Below are 19,031 nucleotides of genomic sequence, written 5' to 3' on the forward strand. Positions count from 1 at the left end.
CAGTATCTCTACAAGAGTTTCCTGGAGATCTCTGAGGGATATTCCCATGAAGTGAGGGAGTGTATCAACAGCCTGTTCCGCCACTCAAACTAGGCATGAGGTGGGAGACAAGCCTGCTTTCTGCAACCCTCCTGCCCCCAACAACTCGTTTCAGCAAGTCCCAAAATTAGATCCACTTACCAGGGGCCTCCTCTCCTGTTTGCGCTTTGGCAAGCTCCAACTGCTGTGACTGGCTAGGCTCCTCTGGGGTAGAAAAGAGCTCCTGACTGCATGCATCTCTGGCCTCCGAGTCATCCTCTGCCTCTGGTTCCCCCTCTCCCTCTTCATCCAAGATTGCCTCCTCCTGGCTCAGTCCACTCTCAACTGGCAACAAAGCCAATGAAGTATCCACAGGGAACTTTGCAGTGGAGGTGGGGTCACCACCAAGTATCACGTCCAGCTCTTTGTAGAACGGGCAGCTCGTGGGCGCAGCACCGGAGTGGCAGTTTGCCACCCACGCCTTGTGGTAGGCGTTCCGCAGTGCCTTCACTTTGCCCCTGCACTGCAATGTGTCCCGGTCATGGCCTTTTTCTACCATGCATCTAGAAATCTGTCCATAGGTATCATAATTCTGACGGCTGGAGCACAGTTGTGACTGCACTGCCTCCTCTCCCCAAATACCAATGAGGTCCAGCAGCTCGGCATTGCTCCAAGTGGGGGATTGCCTGGTGTGTGGAGCAGGCATGGCCACCTGGAAAGATGTGCTGAGACCACTACACTCATCACTGAGCAAACAGGAAGGGGACTTTCAAATTTGCAAAGGAATGTATGGGGTGGGGCTGACGGTTGGTCACCTGAGGGCAGGGCAGTAGAGTTCAAACCGATGGCCAGAGAGGTGAGAACAGACATTGTGGGACACCTCCCAGAGGCCAATCGCAGCACTGTAATCACCACGGTGTCTACGCTGGCACTGCAGCGCCGTAGCCACGGCACAGAAAGCTCTACGCCCCTCGTTGAGGTGGTTTTTTAGAGTGCTGCATCTGTGCAGTTTCTGTGCACTAAGTGGCTTGGCAGTGTGTGCACCTCGGGCGTTACAGCGCTCAAAGCTGCTTTACTGCGCACAAACTTGCCAGTGTAGACGGGGCCTTAGAAAGTAAAAACTTGGAAGTATGTCTCACCTTCCACAAAAGTAAGCATTGACAATAAATGCCTTATCTCTCTTTTTTTGCTCTGTTTTTCTTTCCAAAAAAGATGAGTAATTCCATAAATAAGCACTATGATGCAGAAATATAGTTTTAAAGTACTCAATTACATAGAAATATACAGAACTTTGTCAGCTCATAAAAGATATCCCAGATAATAAACCATCAGTAAACCTTTCCTTGACTGTCTTGACTCCTCTCTTGAGGCAAGTATTCCACAACAGTGGCTGCAACCTTATCAGTGACTGCTAGTCTTGATGATGGCATGAAGGTTTGTCATTTCCTTTGCAAGATGTGATCCTGGCATAGCTGGTGTACAAATTAAGCAGTCACAGAATGGATACATAGTGTACAATCCTTCGTCCTGTGTTGTGGAGGACTCTGAGCACCACTGGCATTAGGACACTGCTTCTGTGCATTAGGATTGTCATTAAATTCTTCCTTATACACAAGCTGAAGAAAGACAACTGACAATCTGTCAGAGTTGAAAACTCAACTTTGGACAGCTCAAGGCCACAGCCTTCATACTAGACTTATCATAAGAATTAGAAGAGGCAGTGAGATCTTTATCCAGGACCTGACTCTTCATGACTTCTGATTAAACATGGTGACATCTGTGGACTAGTGTTATCCCATAAGCACAAGACACGGTGGGTATGTCTACCCAGCCAGTGGCAATGAGCATCCCAGCCCAGGTCAACAGACTTAGTTCTGGTGGGGCTACCTCTTTAAAAATAGCTTTGTAGACAACACTTTGAAGATGCAGCTTGGGCTCTGAAGCCCACCCCACTCCTTAGGCTTCAGAGCTCAAGCTCCAGACAAAGCCACAACTTCAAAGCACTGTCTACAAAGCTATTCTTAGAGTGCTTAAGTTTGTCAATCTGGAGTCTTACTGTTGTGGGCTGTGTAGACATACCAGTCATTCCAGTAAGCGAAGAGCATGATTCAATTTTTTTAAAAATGAAGTGAGATAACATCTTTATTGTCTCCCAATGACATCTAGATCTAATTGGCAGAGGTTAGTAGAAAAAAGTTGTGTTTTTCTAACTGCTAGCTCTGTCAACTTAACGTGGGATCTGACTATCTTCTTCTACATCATCTCAGGTCTTTCAAGCAAAATATGGATTTCAGTTATACATGTACAATCCACTGTCTTCATATTAAGCTCTCCACTACAGGGCAGATGAGGTATGTCTGAGAATGGAATTTGGCCTTGTAATTTCAGTACAGAACCTGGAATGGGCATTCTTTTACTTTTTGTATAAAATTAATTGCATAAATTAATTGAAACTTTCTCAACAATTATATTAATGATGTACTAAATGGGACAGAATCCAATAAGAAAACAACTTTTACTTGTAATCTGTACCAACCTGTGTTTGGCTGTACCATACAAAAGGAGTAAGAAGTACAGTACTGACATCTTATTTTTGTCACTAAAAATCAACCAAATAAAACATGGTCTAAATACATCTTGGGAGCTGAGCTCTTGAATAAGAAGGTGCCATTTTTAGTCACTGTTAAGAATAAAATAGAAAAAAAGGGGGGGGGAGGACTGAGGGAAAAGAACATGACAACTACATTAATTAACACAAATGCCAAAATCCACTGATGCAGTAGAATTCAGACTTCAGAGTCCCAACACATCAGTTAACATAAATGACATCATGTGGCAGTGAAACTGGAACAAAAGCTCTAGACTGCAGGTTTCAGAAGGTTTCACTAGAAGCTAGTAGGGATTGCAAAACATAGGCCTTCAATATGTCAATGGGCACAGTATGACCACTAAGACAGATGATTCACCAAACTTTTTTTTTTTTAAACTCTGGGATTAAAGCATTGTCAAGAAGAGTGAACTCCAGGGAAAAGCCACCAAAGCATCGAGTTATGATAAGTAACCACAGACTCTGAAGAACTGACCCAACAGAACTCCATTATGATGGATCCAACAGAGCTCCACTCTCAGCTTACCAAGCAGGTGCTTGGGGCGGCCACTTCGGAGAGGGGCGGCACGTCCAGCTGTTCGGCGGCAATTCAGCGGACGGTCCCTCACTCCCGCTCGGAGCGAAGGACCTCCCGACGAATTGCCGCCGCAGATCGCGATCGCGGCTTTTTTTTTTTTGTTTGTTTGGCTGCTTGGGGCGGCCAAAACCCTGGAGCCGGCCCTGTCCACTCTGGTCAGAAAAGAACGTAAAAGTGTGTTGATGGGAGTGCTAGATCCTTTGGGATAGATGATGCCTTTAAAGTATAGCCCTATATTCAGGGTTGTTTGGAGATGCACCAGCACAGCTGAAGCTCCTGCAGGCAATGGGCTGCAGGAAACCATGCTGCTTCAGAAACACAGACTACAGCTTCTATGTCACCCTCTGACAGGGTGCCACATGTGCTCCAGCTCCCTGCAGAGTGAGCTCTGCTAGCCTGTGCAGAGGGGAGTACAGCACCAACAGCTAGTCTCACATAATCCTTATGTATCCAAAGTGCAAAGACTGAAATAGTGCCTGCCCATTGGCAGAGCGCAAGAGTGGCAGAAGGATCCTTGCACCGTTTGATTGCTTACTTTCCAGGAAGTCCATCTTCTGCAATGTGTATTATATTAATGGTTGTTTATTATATGTCCTTCTGTAGTTCCATAAGTCTGCATGACACACTTCATACAACAAGACAGGGTCTCCGCCCTGAACACTTTACAATCTAAATAAGAACACAGAATTTAGAAGTATGTACCTAGAATGGTTGCTGGAAAGCTGTCAAATTTGACATTTTATTTTGTCAGACATAAAAGGTTTCTGAAAGCAGCAGAATAAAGCAAATGTTCTCATAAAAATATAAGAAAAAACCAAGGAACTTACTTATTGTCATTTATGCGGTTTCTCCATTCCTCTCTCTTGATTTCCTCTCTGGCCTTTTCTAGTGAATTGATTGATGTTGCCACCCGCAAGGTTGGTTCCAAAGGCTTGTAGCGTTGCTGCATTACTTCAGCAGTATCACGGAAGGGCCCCTGACAGGTATAGGATAAGGTAAGTGTTTTGTTATGTTCTTTTTTATGTATTATTATTATTTGTGAAATATCCCTGATGAAAGAGGATGCAGAGTGGCTGGGTGAGTGGCAAGATTTTCTTTCCAAAATAATTAATTAATGCAGTTCATCCTGATAGAGAGTTACAGATAACATGATGGTTGAGAACATGCTATAAAACCCTAGATGGGCAGTGAGAAATGTGCACTGGTATATTTCTTTAACTATTAATGAATATCTTTTACTGAAAAAAGACACACTTCTAGAACTGACTAGGAGTACTTAGTTTTGTTTTGTTTCTTACCAACATACTAGTAAAATAAAATTTGATCTCCACATAATATATTGTAGTTGTGCTTAAACATTTGAAAAAAGCCTAAACCTTTCAGTGTTCAGATTGAGAGGCTTTGTTCTTTTTACTTAATGAAAGTATCTTTGCCATTTTGACAGTAGAGACACTTTGAAAGAGATCAAAACATGATTACAGAACTAATTCTTCTAGTAAAATTGCAGACAAGACAAATAAAACAGGTGTATTTGCCATTTGCTGACAGCCTTTTTTCTGAAAAATTAAAGCCTATAGACCTACAGTTTCTTGACAATTTTGTATATTTTAATTGAGAATCTGTAACCATGTTGTTTAATAACGGATACCGGTATGTACCATTTAATGATACAAATCTATAGCAGCAGAAAGTTCTTTCCTGCACTGTAAAAGTGACTTACACTATATCTTGGTTTTAATAGTAACCAGTAGAAACTCACATGGAGTGTAATTTGTACCATCTTAAACTCACTACAATTTTAGTGACAGCTCAGACTTTAGCAGTGTTGCTAAATAAATCTTATTTTCTTTTTACTATTGTTGATCTTGCACTGAAGCAGTGAAACCTTCTGAAAATATGAATGGACAAACAATCCTGATCATGTCCCTTATTCTTAAAGATCTCCTTCTTTAAATAGGTTATCACTAACAAGTCACAGCTGGAGTTACTGCAAGCACTGAGTGAAGACTGTGGGGCTAATAAAAAGAAATGATTCACGCCTCATTTATGTTCACTTATGTTTTACATTAATAGAAACCAATAATAAGAACCAGTTACCATAAAAGTCATGGACCGTAAATAACACAAATGGCAAATAAGTATCATCTAGTACTTTTCACAGCTGGACAGGAGGATTGCTATATTTGAAAGTAGTTAATGGATTTTTATTGGACCTTTCCTTTTTAAAGGCACAGAACCATGTTTCTCAAGTCCCTTTTAAAGATTCTAAGGAAGCAAGTAACCATAATCTTTATGCTTTTGGCAAGCTTTTCCCCTACTTTACTTCCAGAAAGTTTACACAAAGAATAAATCTATTTTATTGGGATCACTATAGCTCTTCTAAAGACAATAAAATAAAAAAGTTTTCGGCTGCAGGGGAATAATAAATACAATAGTAATTTACTGAAAATAGTAAATGTTATTTGCCTTCTGTCCAATCAGAGAGAGCTATAGAAAAAAGTTTAAAACATTAATACTCCTTCTGTACTACAAAACATTTGCAGAAGAAAAGTGTCAAGTGACCTGGTCAGTGTTCTTATGTAAATAAAATAACCTGTAAGAAACATAGATGCATGTCCTCATGTGGAAAATACAAACAATGGACAGTCTTTCTTTTTCATCATGAATTCCGCACTTGTATTCCACTGGGTAACAGCTGAAACAAATTATCAAAATAGGTCTTTTCCATATTTAGTGATATTTCACCTTTTCCTTTGTTTATATTTTGAATGAAATTAACAGACTAGGGCAATTACTAATGGAAGTGAAAAAGGGTAACTATGCACTTCCTCAAATAATGCCCTGTCATTATAAATGAAAGTGGAATATAATTTTAAAATATTAAGATGTTTCTACTCTGCAGATTTTCCTCTTTCTCTGAATCACATATTTGGAGGAAGCTTATAAACCATGAAGATAAACAGTTTCGAAACATCTAATACAGATAGAGAGCAAATCCATTCACCTACTTGCATTTGAGAACTTAAATATCAAGATTGGTGAGTACTGTGATGCTTACAAACATCTCTGCCCTTCTAGTGCTTGCAAGCATCCCAGGAGCTCTGCTTCAAGAGGAGGGGAGCCTCTTTTATGGGGAGATCAGGATGGGATAAGGGAGGGAGTTAACTAATCCTCTTCCTCCCTCAGGAAACAAAACAAAACAAAAACTCTGTGTGCAGTTTGAGCACTGTGGTGAGTAGGATAAATCTTCTTTCTAGGGAGTGGTCCACTAGATGATTTGTCAAGGATTGGCAGATCGACAGATATTTTGTTCTAAATGAAATCATGTTACTTCCTCAATGCCTTCTCTAACCCCAGCATAGCCACCAGCCAGAAAAAAAAAAGGGTTGGGGGAAAACCTTAAAAAAAAAAAAAAAAAAAAAAAAAAGCAATGTGCTTGCTGTTTTTAATGCCCTTTAATGAAGAGATGACTAATTTCAGTATTAGCTGTACTTTCATTAGATTGTAAGTCTAGTTAATTCAGTAATAAAAGTGATAGATCTGATATAATTGATAACAGCAGCATTAAAAGTTTTCTTTTATATATGCTATCTTACATACACAGTACTTACCTATAAAATGCAGAATACCAATATCCCTAAGAGACAACTGATGGGTAGTTAATTTTTGTACTCTTAAATATACATAAATTCCATTCTCATTCCAATATGATGCTTGCAGGCAAAGCACATTTGGGATATCTATAAAGGTAGTGATGTAACACAAGTGACTAGCATGGGGTCTGATGTATACAATAAAGCTAGTGTGGAAGAGTGTTGTCACAGAGAACTAAGCCACAAGGATGGCTAGTGATTAAATCCCGTATTGTCACACCAGACCACTTTTAGACCTGTGCATTCTGAGGAGTTTTCATGTCCAGCTGTTTCATCAGCTCAGACCAATGTCCTTTCCTGAGACATACAACCGTAAATTGTCAAAGTGGTGTGCGGGGATTTAGCCGTGTGACTCCCATTAACATCAATAAGAGTCACACAGATAAATCCACGCACTGTGCTTTGATAATTTACCCCACAGTGTACATTCCAGGGCACTGAAAGGATTAAAGTATTATATAGTAAATTCCCTCTTTGGGGTGCAGGAAATAAACAGAACTCTTCTGGTTTGTTCTGAAAGGCTGATTTGTTCTGAAAGGCTATCTGTGTACGATTGCGCTCTCTCTCTCTCTCTCTCTCTCATGTGTGTATATAAACTTAGAAAGTGCTATAAAATACTCCAACCAGAACAGAAACTTGCAAGATAAACACATTGCATAATAACAAAGTGATCTTGCAAGAGTAAAGTAGCAGTGAAAATACTGTCATTTCCCCCTTTGTTTCAAGACATTCAAATGATCCCTCTACAACGTACATCAGGCAAAATATCAACTTCACTATTCTTAGAGACATAAAGTGCATACAGTCACAGTCCACTGAAGGATAGGCACAGCACCTTTGGCCCTCTGAGTAAGGACAGTTAAAGCAGCACTTCAGAGGATAAGTAAAATACCCATAAATACAAATTACATATCACTTGTTACCATCACTTGCCATTTAATTACTGAAGCAAAAATGATAAACTCAATGGAAATTACTGAAGGGAGTTAGTATGGGAGTGTTTTCTTTCTACTTATTAGCTAATAATTGCATTGAAGAGATAAATTGAGGATGGGATTGAATGCCACGCATATGTTAGGCATTCCAAAGAGCATTCAGAGTTTTATAGGCAATAACAGAACTAAATTTGAAAAATGGAGGGAAATGGAATGGAAGCTCAGCAGATTTGGCAAACTGAAAAATCCGTAAGAACAGGAGGGTGAAAAATTGACTCTCTTGAAACATAAAATAACTGAATCCTGGACCTTGTCTACACTAGGAAAATTTCTGAAATGTTTCCTGTCAGCAAAATAAAAAGCTACATGCAACATATGCTGTCACCAATTGGAATTGAGACCATGATAGCAAAAAAGGGGATTTTATCAACTTGGTGAATCATGCAGAACAACATGTTAAAACTTTTTAAATTAAAACTGACACACATCTAGTGGACACAAAAGAGAAGAAAGCATTTCTGTTGAGAGGATATTTCCTAGCCTTTGAATGAAAAGCAAAACTTAACAGAAAGGTAAATGTGATGGTATGATGGTTATTTTTGTTTTCTAGTTGTTACCTGGCTTTTTAAAAATGTTTTTCTTTTAACTAGTTATCTCTTCATATCATCTCTAATTTCTCCTGCATATCAATTGTATCATCCCAGAATTATGTTTAGACTTGTGCAATTGGAAGTACTGCATCTGATGAGCTTCAGTTGAGATGTTAACTATATGGTAGTTTCTTACTGGAATTTTCAAGTGTTCATACCTTTTCAAAGAACAAAAATGCAGTCTACATGATCCCCATCTCCTTGCCTTTATATGTTCTCTTTCTTGAAAATGAAAATAGACCTCTTTCAAAGAGGTCTATCTCCTGAACTAGTATGATGAATACATAAGAATAAGAAGAACATTACCTGCAAAAGTATTTGGCAGAATTAGTTGCCTAAGAGTTATTGGTATGCATTACCTGAGGTTTCTGTCTGCCAATGGGTGGAAGAGGCTTCATTGTAGGGAAAGTTAGGGCACTTGTACAAGTTGGCCAGTCAGAAATCTCATCAGTAAGATGCTTCTTTATTTGTTGCTGTCTGTGGCTAAAAGGTCTTGCCTTCCGTAACCGTACTTCCATTGGATCGGGTGATTGTCTGAATGGTGAGTTGTACACACCTGCCATCTAAGGAGAAAATGGAGCTATCTTGAATTCAAATAATTTAAAACATATGTTTGTTTTTATGCTTTAAATCAAAATGATAAAGACAACTATGTAACAAGTGTTTCAGCAAAAAGTTTCAGTAGGACTACTGACATGAGAAAGGACTCTGGATGAAATGCATTCCTGTGCACCATTTATGTCCCATTAAGACAGGGCTTAAGTAGGATTTACATGGTGCATAGGCCTCCTGCTGGCCTTTTGCATAGGGGTAAATTTTACACATGGAGGCAAGTGTTCCAGAACTGAGACTACTAAGCTCATCTTTTCTTCCAGTCATATACAATTCTTCTCCCTCCATACCTAGTAGCCATACAAATATAACAATTTCTCTTAATAATTATATTGGGCAAATCTCATTCCAGTTTAAAACAAAAAATATTGAATGTACATCTTGTAATGTAAAGTAGTAGAATCCATAATAGAAAAAATAGTTTGTTATACACCTAATATTAAATTGTCTGTCATTTTGAAAATGTCTGTCATTTTGAAAAATGCTGAAAAAGAGGAATACAGATGCCATGTGCGCCCTTATATCTCTGCACTGCTATGATGGCTGAACCACAATTTGGCTTCAAGAGAATAGCAAATGGCAGCATTCTCGCAACTAGAGTGGAATGACAATGGGGAAAACCATTCCATGAATATTCATATGAATAAAAAAGCAAAATTTTGTTCGATCTTCCTTGCAACACTTTGACGTTAACTTTCTGCAGACATTCAAGCATGCTAGCTTCACCAGTGTGAACACTTGTGAAAAGTGAATATTAAGGTCAAACAGGTATTCTGAACTGTAAAATTCACAGCCCACTTTGTAAATTCAGTAATTTGGTAACAATATGATGTTACTTATGTGACTAAACAACAAAGCCATAATTTCAAATTGTTAATTGGCAATATCCATTATTCGCAAAAATGTCTAGCAGGCCAAAAGTTACATGCCAAACAAATTTCCAAAACATTTTGTATAATAATAAACTGAAAATATTTTTATCTGTTTGCACGCAATTCATGAAAAGAGATAAAAGTAATTGTTGAAAAAAAGATAAACATTAACATAGTTTTAATAATTAATTTATTTAGTAAACATAGGAATAACTATAGCCCACAGCACAAAACTACTGCATTTTTGATCAAATAGATTACATCTGTGTAAAGGTGCATGTGCCAGACATTAATCTAAAGATCATAAATGCTTTTTTTAAAATAATATGCTTGCAGAATTCTTAGTTTTTTTTAACCACATTTGTACAAAGTATTTTTTAATTTTGTTTTTAGCATGTTATTAATTGCCAAAACCTACTGAATAAAAAAAGCAGGTAAAGACATTGCTTTGGGGGAGCAGTAGGTGTGAGGGAGAGAGTAAACATTTATAATGTGCCATTTTTCCTCCTGCAAAACTATTTTGGCCCCCTGAGAAAATTAAGTAGAGCATCAGGCTCCTCATAAAGTATTAACAGCTTGGGCTTGGGAGGATTGAGAGCTCCCCAATTAGCTCTAATGCATTTTTCATTAGTGTCCCCCACTGGGAAATTCCAACTCATGGGGTTAAAAACTTAAATAAGACCTTTATGAAACTTATTGTTTAATGTATTTAGATATGCATAGATGATAGCTTATTTTAAATATTGCTGTTAAATTCTATGGGACAGATTCTCCTATCTGAGTATTTTGGCCCTAAAGCCATTGCAAATATCTCAGTGTAACTCTCTCACACCACTCTCTCCATTCCTCTGGGGCTAGGGTAGTAGGAAAAAGAGGACATGGATGTATGAAGGCATGGCCAGAAGACCCTTGCACCAACCCAATCCCTGGCTGCATTCTAACACAGCACAGGGGCACTGGTCTTGTCCAGAAGTAGCAGCAGGATCAGAGAAGGGAATGCAGAATTGCAGGCCACCCTGTGATCTGTGTTCTGTGCAGTTCAGCGGCACCCTCTGATTTTGCTCTATATTTGAATGGCTCTTAGATTCCCAAAATCATCTCACAATGTTTCAGATTCATTTCAGACTCTTTTCAGACTATTTTCACAGCATTTTATAGATAAGCCTGTCTGTAACTTTGTCATACCAGCTTGAATTTGCTTGCAAATACTTAATGATCTGCAGGAGCTAGATTAATAGATGTTTCCAACGACTGTCTCTGGCTTTTATTGTATTGCTGCATAATTACTGCATGAACTTCCACTATATGTTTGTTATACACCTAATATTAAATTCATACAGATACAGAAGGTCTGTTCAAGGCTCTCCACACCAATTGGGCTCCATGTTGGGGATGTAAAACACGGTGTCCAGAGGAATGACTTGTCAGTGCAAGAATCCATAGTCCAGCCCCAATTCAGAAAGCACTTAAGCATGGGCTTAACTTTAAAGTATGTGCCAGCTACAATGGGTCTTAAGCACATACTTAAAATGAAGCATTACAATCTTCTTGTCTTCGAGGCTCTTCACCATTAAGTCCCACCATGTCTATTGATATGCTGGCATATCAAATTGTCAGCCTTGCCTTTGCCCTGCCAATAATGGCAGCCTCAACTGGCCGCTTGTCCATTTCTCACTCAAGCACCTTCCCTGCTTTATTCCATGCCCCTCACCTGTATATGATAAAAACTCAGCATCACAATTCACAAAGCCACCTCCTCATCCTTTGTTAAATCATTCCTAAAAACCTACCACTTCTGTGATGCTACGGATCACTCCCATCTAGCATTGGTTAGGCAAGTGATGACCTGTAACTTCTGCTTTTCTACAAAACTCTGTTCATTCTACTGTTCCCTTTCTCTCCCAACCCACTCCCCGCCTAATGGGTCTGTTGTGTTCATGAGTTGTACCCTGTCTATCACCTAGTTTGAGTTTTGTGGGGCAGGGACTGTCTTCCTTGCTACATGACTGTACAACGTCTTGTACAATGAGATTCTGATCTTTGATTGTTTGTATTATGGTAGTGCCTAGAAACACCAATAGGGATGTTTTACTGAATTGGGGCCTCCAAGTGTGCTGTGGAGGGGAGTCTCTAAAGTGGCTCTGCATAGATGAGCATACAGGTTTGCTTTGGGAGGGGACAGTAATAATAATTGTAATGCCTATTTCCTATATAGTGTTTTTCATCAGTAGATCTCACAGTGCTTCATAATATTTAATGTATTTATCTTCACAAACCTCTGTAGTGTGAGGTAGGGAAGTAGTATCCACTCTTTTCAGATGGGAAATTGAAGCACAGACAGGAAGTCCATGGTGGAGTAGGGAATTGAACTCAGGTGTCTCACATCCTAAGCTCATGCCCTATCCACTGGGTAATTCTTGCAACAGGGCTCTTTGGCATACTGCCTCCTATCCGAGGTTATCTTGTTCTCAGCTTTTTCTTTCAAAAATGAAACTAAAGTCGTCAGCTGTTACGGTTACAGAGAAAACCTCAGAAATGTGACCCAAATGTAACTGATGCAGAAATGATGAGTCTGCAGAGAGCCAGGAACAATAGTTCTGAGAAGTGTGAACTGCAACATTACTCTCAATGAGGTGTTAGCTCAGATGCCCAATGATGATAATTCAAATGTCTTTCATTTCTCATGTAAAAAAGGAGAGGGCAGTTCAACAGATCAGCATGGTTTACTTTAGGAAAGGTCTCATTTTGGTGTCATAAGTGAGTAGAGTTTGGGAGATACCATCTCTTAGGCCTAGTCTACAATTAAAAGTTAGGTCAACATAACTACAGTACTCGGGTGTGAAAAATTCACGCAAATATAATTTAATGCTGTAGCTCCCATAGTGTAGACATGGCCTTACTTTCTTCCCCAATGAAGGAACCAACCCCAAGGAACCTGGCAGAACCCATGAGCACATTCAAGTTCCACCAAAGGGAAGCTGAAGACCAGGAAGCTCAGGGCTGGTCTACACTGAACATCTGCACTCCTCAAAGACGTAGTTAAGGCAACCTAACCCTTAGTGTAGACAGCTCTAGGTCAATAGAAGAATTCTTCTGTCAGCCTAGCTACCACCTCTTGGGGAGGTGGATTACTTACAGCTATGGGACAATCCTTTCTTTCGTTGTAGGGCCTACATTGAAGCCCTACAGCGGCACAGCTGCAGCACTGCAGTTGTGTTGCTGTAGCATTTTAAGAATAGACTCAGCCTCAGAAAGCACATACTCATATTTTGAACATCTGCCCAGTGTACTATGAGCAACATCTCATTTTTGCACCTCACGTGGGTGGAGGTTATTTTTTTGTCAGAGCTTGGAAGAGCATTACCACCTTTTCCCCCCCCATTCTGACTCCTGCGGGGAGCCTAGAAAAGGGGCCACAAGATCTGTAATTAGAGGATTCCATTGTCCCTAACACTCTGCAAAAGTGCTGCAGGGACGTTGTGGTCACTAATCCAGCCAATAGGTTTAAGTAGCAGCCTTGTTCAGACTGTGATAGCCCTCCATTGAGGGTTGAATTTAACTTTTCTAATCACAATGGACTTAATGCCCATAAAGTTCCCTTACTTTGGCTTTATGAAGGTGAACTTAATTTCACCCATGCTGTGTTTGTGCTCTTAAAGGTTTATAGATTCATAGATTCATAGACTCTAGGACTGGAAGGGACCTTGAGAGGTCATCGAGTCGAGTCCCCTGCCCGCATGGCAGGACCAAATACTGTCTAGACCATCCCTGATAGACATTTATCTAACCTACTCTTAAATATCTCCAGAGATGGAGATTCTACAACCTCCCTAGGCAATTTATTCCAGTGTTTAACCACCCTGACAGTTAGGAACTTTTTCCTAATGTCCAACCTAGACCTCCCTTGCTGCAGTTTAAGCCCATTGCTTCTTGTTCTATCCTTAGAGGCTAAGGTGAACAAGTTTTCTCCCTCCTTCTTATGACACCCTTTTAGATACCTGAAAACTGCTATCATGTCCCCTCTCAGTCTTCTCTTTTCCAAACTAAACAAACCCAATTCTTTCAGCCTTCCTTCATAGGTCATGTTCTCTAGACCTTTAATCATTCTTGTTGCTCTTCTCTGGACCCTCTCCAATTTCTCCACATCTTTCTTGAAATGCAGTGCCCAGAACTGGACACAATACTCCAGCTGAGGCCTAACCAGCGCAGAGTAGAGCGGAAGAATGACTTCTCGTGTCTTGCTCACAACACACCTGTTAATACATCCCAGAATCACGTTTGCTTTTTTTGCAACAGCATCACACTGTTGACTCATATTTAGCCTGTGGTCCACTATAACCCCTAGATCCCTTTCTGCCATACTCCTTCCTAGACAGTCTCTTCCCATTCTGTATGTGTGAAACTGATTTTTCCTTCCTAAGTGGAGCACTTTGCATTTGTCTTTGTTACCTCAGACCATTTCTCCAATTTGTCCAGATCATTTTGAATAATGACCCTGTCCTCCAAAGCAGTTGCAATCCCTCCCAGTTTGGTATCATCTGCAAACTTAATAAGCGTACTTTCTATGCCAATATCTAAGTCGTTAATGAAGATATTGAACAGAGCCGGTCCCAAAACAGACCCCTGCGGAACCCCACTTTCCAGCAGGATTGGGAACCATTAATAACAACTCTGAGTACGGTTATCCAGCCAGTTATGCACCCACCTTATAAGTAAATTGTATTTGCCTAGTTTATCGATAAGAATATCATGCGAGACTGTGTCAAATGCCTTACTAAAGTCTAGGTATACCACATCCACAGCTTCACCCTTATCCACAAGACTCATTATCCTATCAAAAAAAGCTATCAGATTGGTTTGACATGATTTGTTCTTTACAAATCCATGCTGGCTATTCCCTATCACCTTACCACCTTCCAAATGTTTGCAGATGATTTCCTTAATTACTTGCTCCATTATCTTCCCTGGCACAGAAGTTAAACTAACTGGTCTGTAGTTTCCTGAGTTGTTTTTATTTCCCTTTTTATAGATGGGCACTATATTTGCCCTTTTCCAGTCTTCTGGAATCTCTCCCGTCTCCCATGATTTTCCAAAGATAATAGCTAGAGGCTCAGATACCTCCTCTATTAGCTCCTTGAGTATTCTAGGATGCATTTCATCAGGCCCTGGTGACTTGCAGGCATCTAACTTTTCTAAGTGATTTTTAACTTGTTCTTTTTTTATTTTATCTGCTAAACCTACCCCCTTTCCATTAGCATTCACTATGTTAGGCATTCCTTCAGACTTCTCGGGGAAGACCGAAACAAAGAAGTCATTAAGCATCTCTGCCATTTCCAAGTTTCCTGTTACTGTTTCTCCCTCTTCACTGAGCAGTGGGTCTACCCTGTCTTTGGTCTTCCTCTTGCTTCTAATGTATTGATAAAAAGTCTTGTTTCCCTTTATTCCCGTAGCTAGTTTGAGCTCATTTTGTGCCTTTGCCTTTCTAATCTTGCCCCTGCTTTCCTGTGTTGTTTGCCTATATTCATCCTTTGTAATCCGTCCTAGTTTCCATTTTTTATATGACTCCTTTTTATTTTTTAGATCATGCAAGATCTCGTGGTTAAGCCAAGGCGGTCTTTTGCCACATTTTCTATCTTTCCTAACCAGCGGAATAGCTTGCTTTTGGGCCCTTAATAGTGTCCCTTTGAAAAACTGCCAACTCTCCTCAGTTGTTTTTCCTTAAGATGTATCTTTTTTCCAGTTTGCTTTTGAGATTTACTTCTGGTCTTGCTCAGCAAATATATTTATTTAATTTAGTTTTTAATTTTTCAGGAAAACATATGAACATGTTATAAAAATCTTCTGGATTCAAGAGTTGCTTGTTACCTTTATTCCTATTTTAATTATACATACTATATTTCACAAAAGCTTAATTGTAAATATGAATCTAATTCTGTCATATATATTCCAAATTTACTTTGCTACATATATATATTTCTGTAAAATCTTAATAACCCATATTGGATACAAATTTAATTTTGTCACCAGGAAGAATGGCGGTGCTGCTATTGCTTAGCCAAAGGCAGATGATTTAAATTTGTGTAAGCTAGCTTTCTTCCAAAATTAGCCCTGGATCTCCTATATTAGAAATAGGAAATACAACCAGCTTTAACATGATCATAAATTATCTTTTTTTTTTTAAGAACTATAATCAGGAATAACTTTTAAGTCATTATCTGTTATCTACCCATTAGACACTGTTATTTGAACTATTTCACATTTACATGTATACATAGACGAGATGGAAAAATGCAAATGCCTCTGTAAGCATAATGGCTTTCTGAAACTGCATTTTGTAATCTGTATAGAGTTCCTGCATATGCTTTACAGGACTATTATTTATTCAGATATTTTGCACTTTATAGTGGCAGAATAGGAAAGTATAGTTTAATGTATTTCAGATTATTATTGCTAAAATAATAACTTAAGGCTGCTTTTTTATAGTTCACTTTTACAAACTACCAGTTTAATTAAGACATGCAAATGATGGCCCCAGTCCTGAAAAAGAATTTGGCCTGCATGCAGTCGTAGTGAAGCAATGGGACTCTGCACAAATACAAGGGTCTCTACAGTTTGATTTCTCTGTGGGATCCGAGTCAAAGTTCGTTACCAGATGTACTTCAATTTTTATCATTTTTTCAAGTAATCATTAATTATTTTAAAGTTTAATTTTATATATGCTAGTGTTCTGATAAATGTATTAATTACTAGCATATCAGCCAAAGCTGCAGAGTTCAGATCTATATTAAAAGCGGAATACAAAATTTACCCCAAATTTGTGGCAGTGTTTGGATTTAATATGAGCTTGTTCAGGCCCATCATGTAGGTAGGCCTGAGCTGCAAATTTCAGATCCAGGCTTGAACTTGTGGAATATTTGTGAAAAAAGGCTGGATTCAGTGTTCCAGTTCTGGCCCATCTATAACTATTGTTCTGATACAGTTAACACATCTCAACAAATCAAAGCTCTGTTCCTAGAACTTCTTGCACACAGGCTGTCTTCTGTACCCACGGATCCCTATTCACTTTATTGGGTAATAGCAGTATTCATGAGTGCAAGAAGTTGCACGTTTGGAACCTTTGACTTTTAGTCACATCTTTTATCTTAAAGCAGCCTGATACAGTATTTTAGAATTCGTATCTTATTCTCTTTTTTTCTGACCTTAATATAATATTCTCTCAACTATAAGATCATCATAGTTAATGTTGCTTTTCATAAGCTTATTGATAATGGTAGTAAATTAGCAGTCTTAAGAAATTATCTAGTACCTTGATTCCAATTTCCCCCCTACTTTTTTAGCCAATTTCTGTAAGTAGACTGTGATTTCCCTCCCCCACCCCACCCCAAATATTATTATAGGTTACAAAAATCACACCTAGCCTGTGGGGAGCATGACACATTTTTCTGTATCATGTTCTTCACAACTGAGAAGGGCTTCTGTCAATGCTGGCTTTCTGGGATTTCATTTTCAGGAACAATTTTCTGAAGTGACAAACACTATGGGGAAATCTGTGCTAACTGTTAAAAAACCTACAACTGAGTTATTTGCAGTACTGTCATGCTAACTTCCTACTCAATAAGACCAAAGAAATCTCAGGAGGGGACTCTGCTAATAGCTTCTTACTGACCTCCTTGCATCAGGCCCTTCTGCTGAATGGTGGCCCAGTGGTGAATATGGCAAATGAGGTGTGAAAAGCACAGATTTTTTTAAGGCTATGATTCTAACTCGTTTGGGGGCGGGAGGTGAAAGAGAGAAATGAGTTATACAATAGATATATATTTTTTCCCTGGAATTCTCCCCATCAGACCCTCCATCATGGAAACCCAAGCATGACCTAGAATATTAATTGTGCCAGGTCAAGCATACTAGCAAATGTACCATTTGTTACCCAGTCATCCTTAGCATTACATTAATATTTTGAATCATTTTGCATTTCTAACAATCTATCATTTAGCTTTCTTCCAAGCATTTTTATCTTCATAATTAAGAATGGTACATGGAGAAAGAAACAAAGATATGATAAAAATGCAAACTCATTAATTTAATGCACACCATAACTGAATTTTTTTCTATTCAGTATCATTTTTGTCACTGAGTTTGGGCTGGGCTGTGGAGCATCCAAGGCCATCTTTTCTAACTTTTAATTTCATTATGTTTATTATTTAGAGTTTCCATCTGTACCCGCAGGTTTACTAGGTACATCCCAGAATAAAGAGATGACATGATCTCTGCCTCTAGGATCTTTCAAGTGAAATTAGACAATGTAACAAGGGATGGGGAAGGCATGAGAGGGAAGATGATTGTGTGGTTGCTCAGTGAGGACTAGTGAACGGGATGATATAGGGAAGAGGGTGGTTTTGGTATTTTTAGTTAGGAATATAGGGATGTCTTTAGTTGACTAATTTCTTGTCTTTTAGACACTAAAATAGACACCATGTAGTTTTAAACAACAAAACACATGCTTGTAGATGTAACTGGTAAACAGTAAATGTGCATACATATGTAAAATTAAAAAGGAGTGGAGCTGGTTTTCAGATAAAGTGCAATCATGAAGTCTTTAGCGAATTTTTCTTCATATCTTAAAAATACTTCATATGTCTCAATATATTTTAAGCAAGCTGCAAGCAAAGGAATGTTCTGTGTTAAATACTTTCCCACATGAGTGCTGGAAGGCTAAAATAATTATCTCATATATAACCATCATAAATGTAAATGTCGCTTTTTAACAATCATTTATTTCTGAAAAAAATAACTTCAAGGCAGTATGTCTGGCTGACTGATTGCCAGGATAAGGGCTTAAAATAAAGTTTTACTTTCTCATAGTGCTCATTTAACCAGGAGTCAGAAGACTCTTTCCTCAATATACAGTATATATGTTATGAACTGTAGTTGTTTTGAGGGACTGAGAGAGCAACCCAACAAGATAGGGTGTTAACTTGAAAAGACGTTTGTGCTCCATTTTAATTTTTAAAAACTAAGCAAGTTGAGAAAAGAGGGAACAGATTTTTAAAGCCATAAAAGTAAAAACATGAAGGAGAGCTGTGAATGAAATATTTGCTAGAGATGG

General features: G+C 38.9%; 1 protein-coding gene across 1 annotated transcript in view; it reads right to left on the reverse strand.

Moving 5' to 3' along the window:
* Nucleotides 1-19,031, reverse strand: part of SPATA17 (spermatogenesis associated 17) — a 179,317-nt gene that overhangs the window by 62,021 nt on the left and 98,265 nt on the right. Inside the window, 2 exon segments of the mRNA XM_065401691.1 lie at nucleotides 4,031-4,179; nucleotides 8,801-9,004. Of these exon segments, the coding sequence (XP_065257763.1) occupies nucleotides 4,031-4,179; nucleotides 8,801-9,004 (353 nt within the window).

This window comes from Emys orbicularis, chromosome 3 (genome assembly GCF_028017835.1).
Source record: "Emys orbicularis isolate rEmyOrb1 chromosome 3, rEmyOrb1.hap1, whole genome shotgun sequence".
Classification (NCBI taxonomy): domain Eukaryota; kingdom Metazoa; phylum Chordata; order Testudines; family Emydidae; genus Emys; species Emys orbicularis.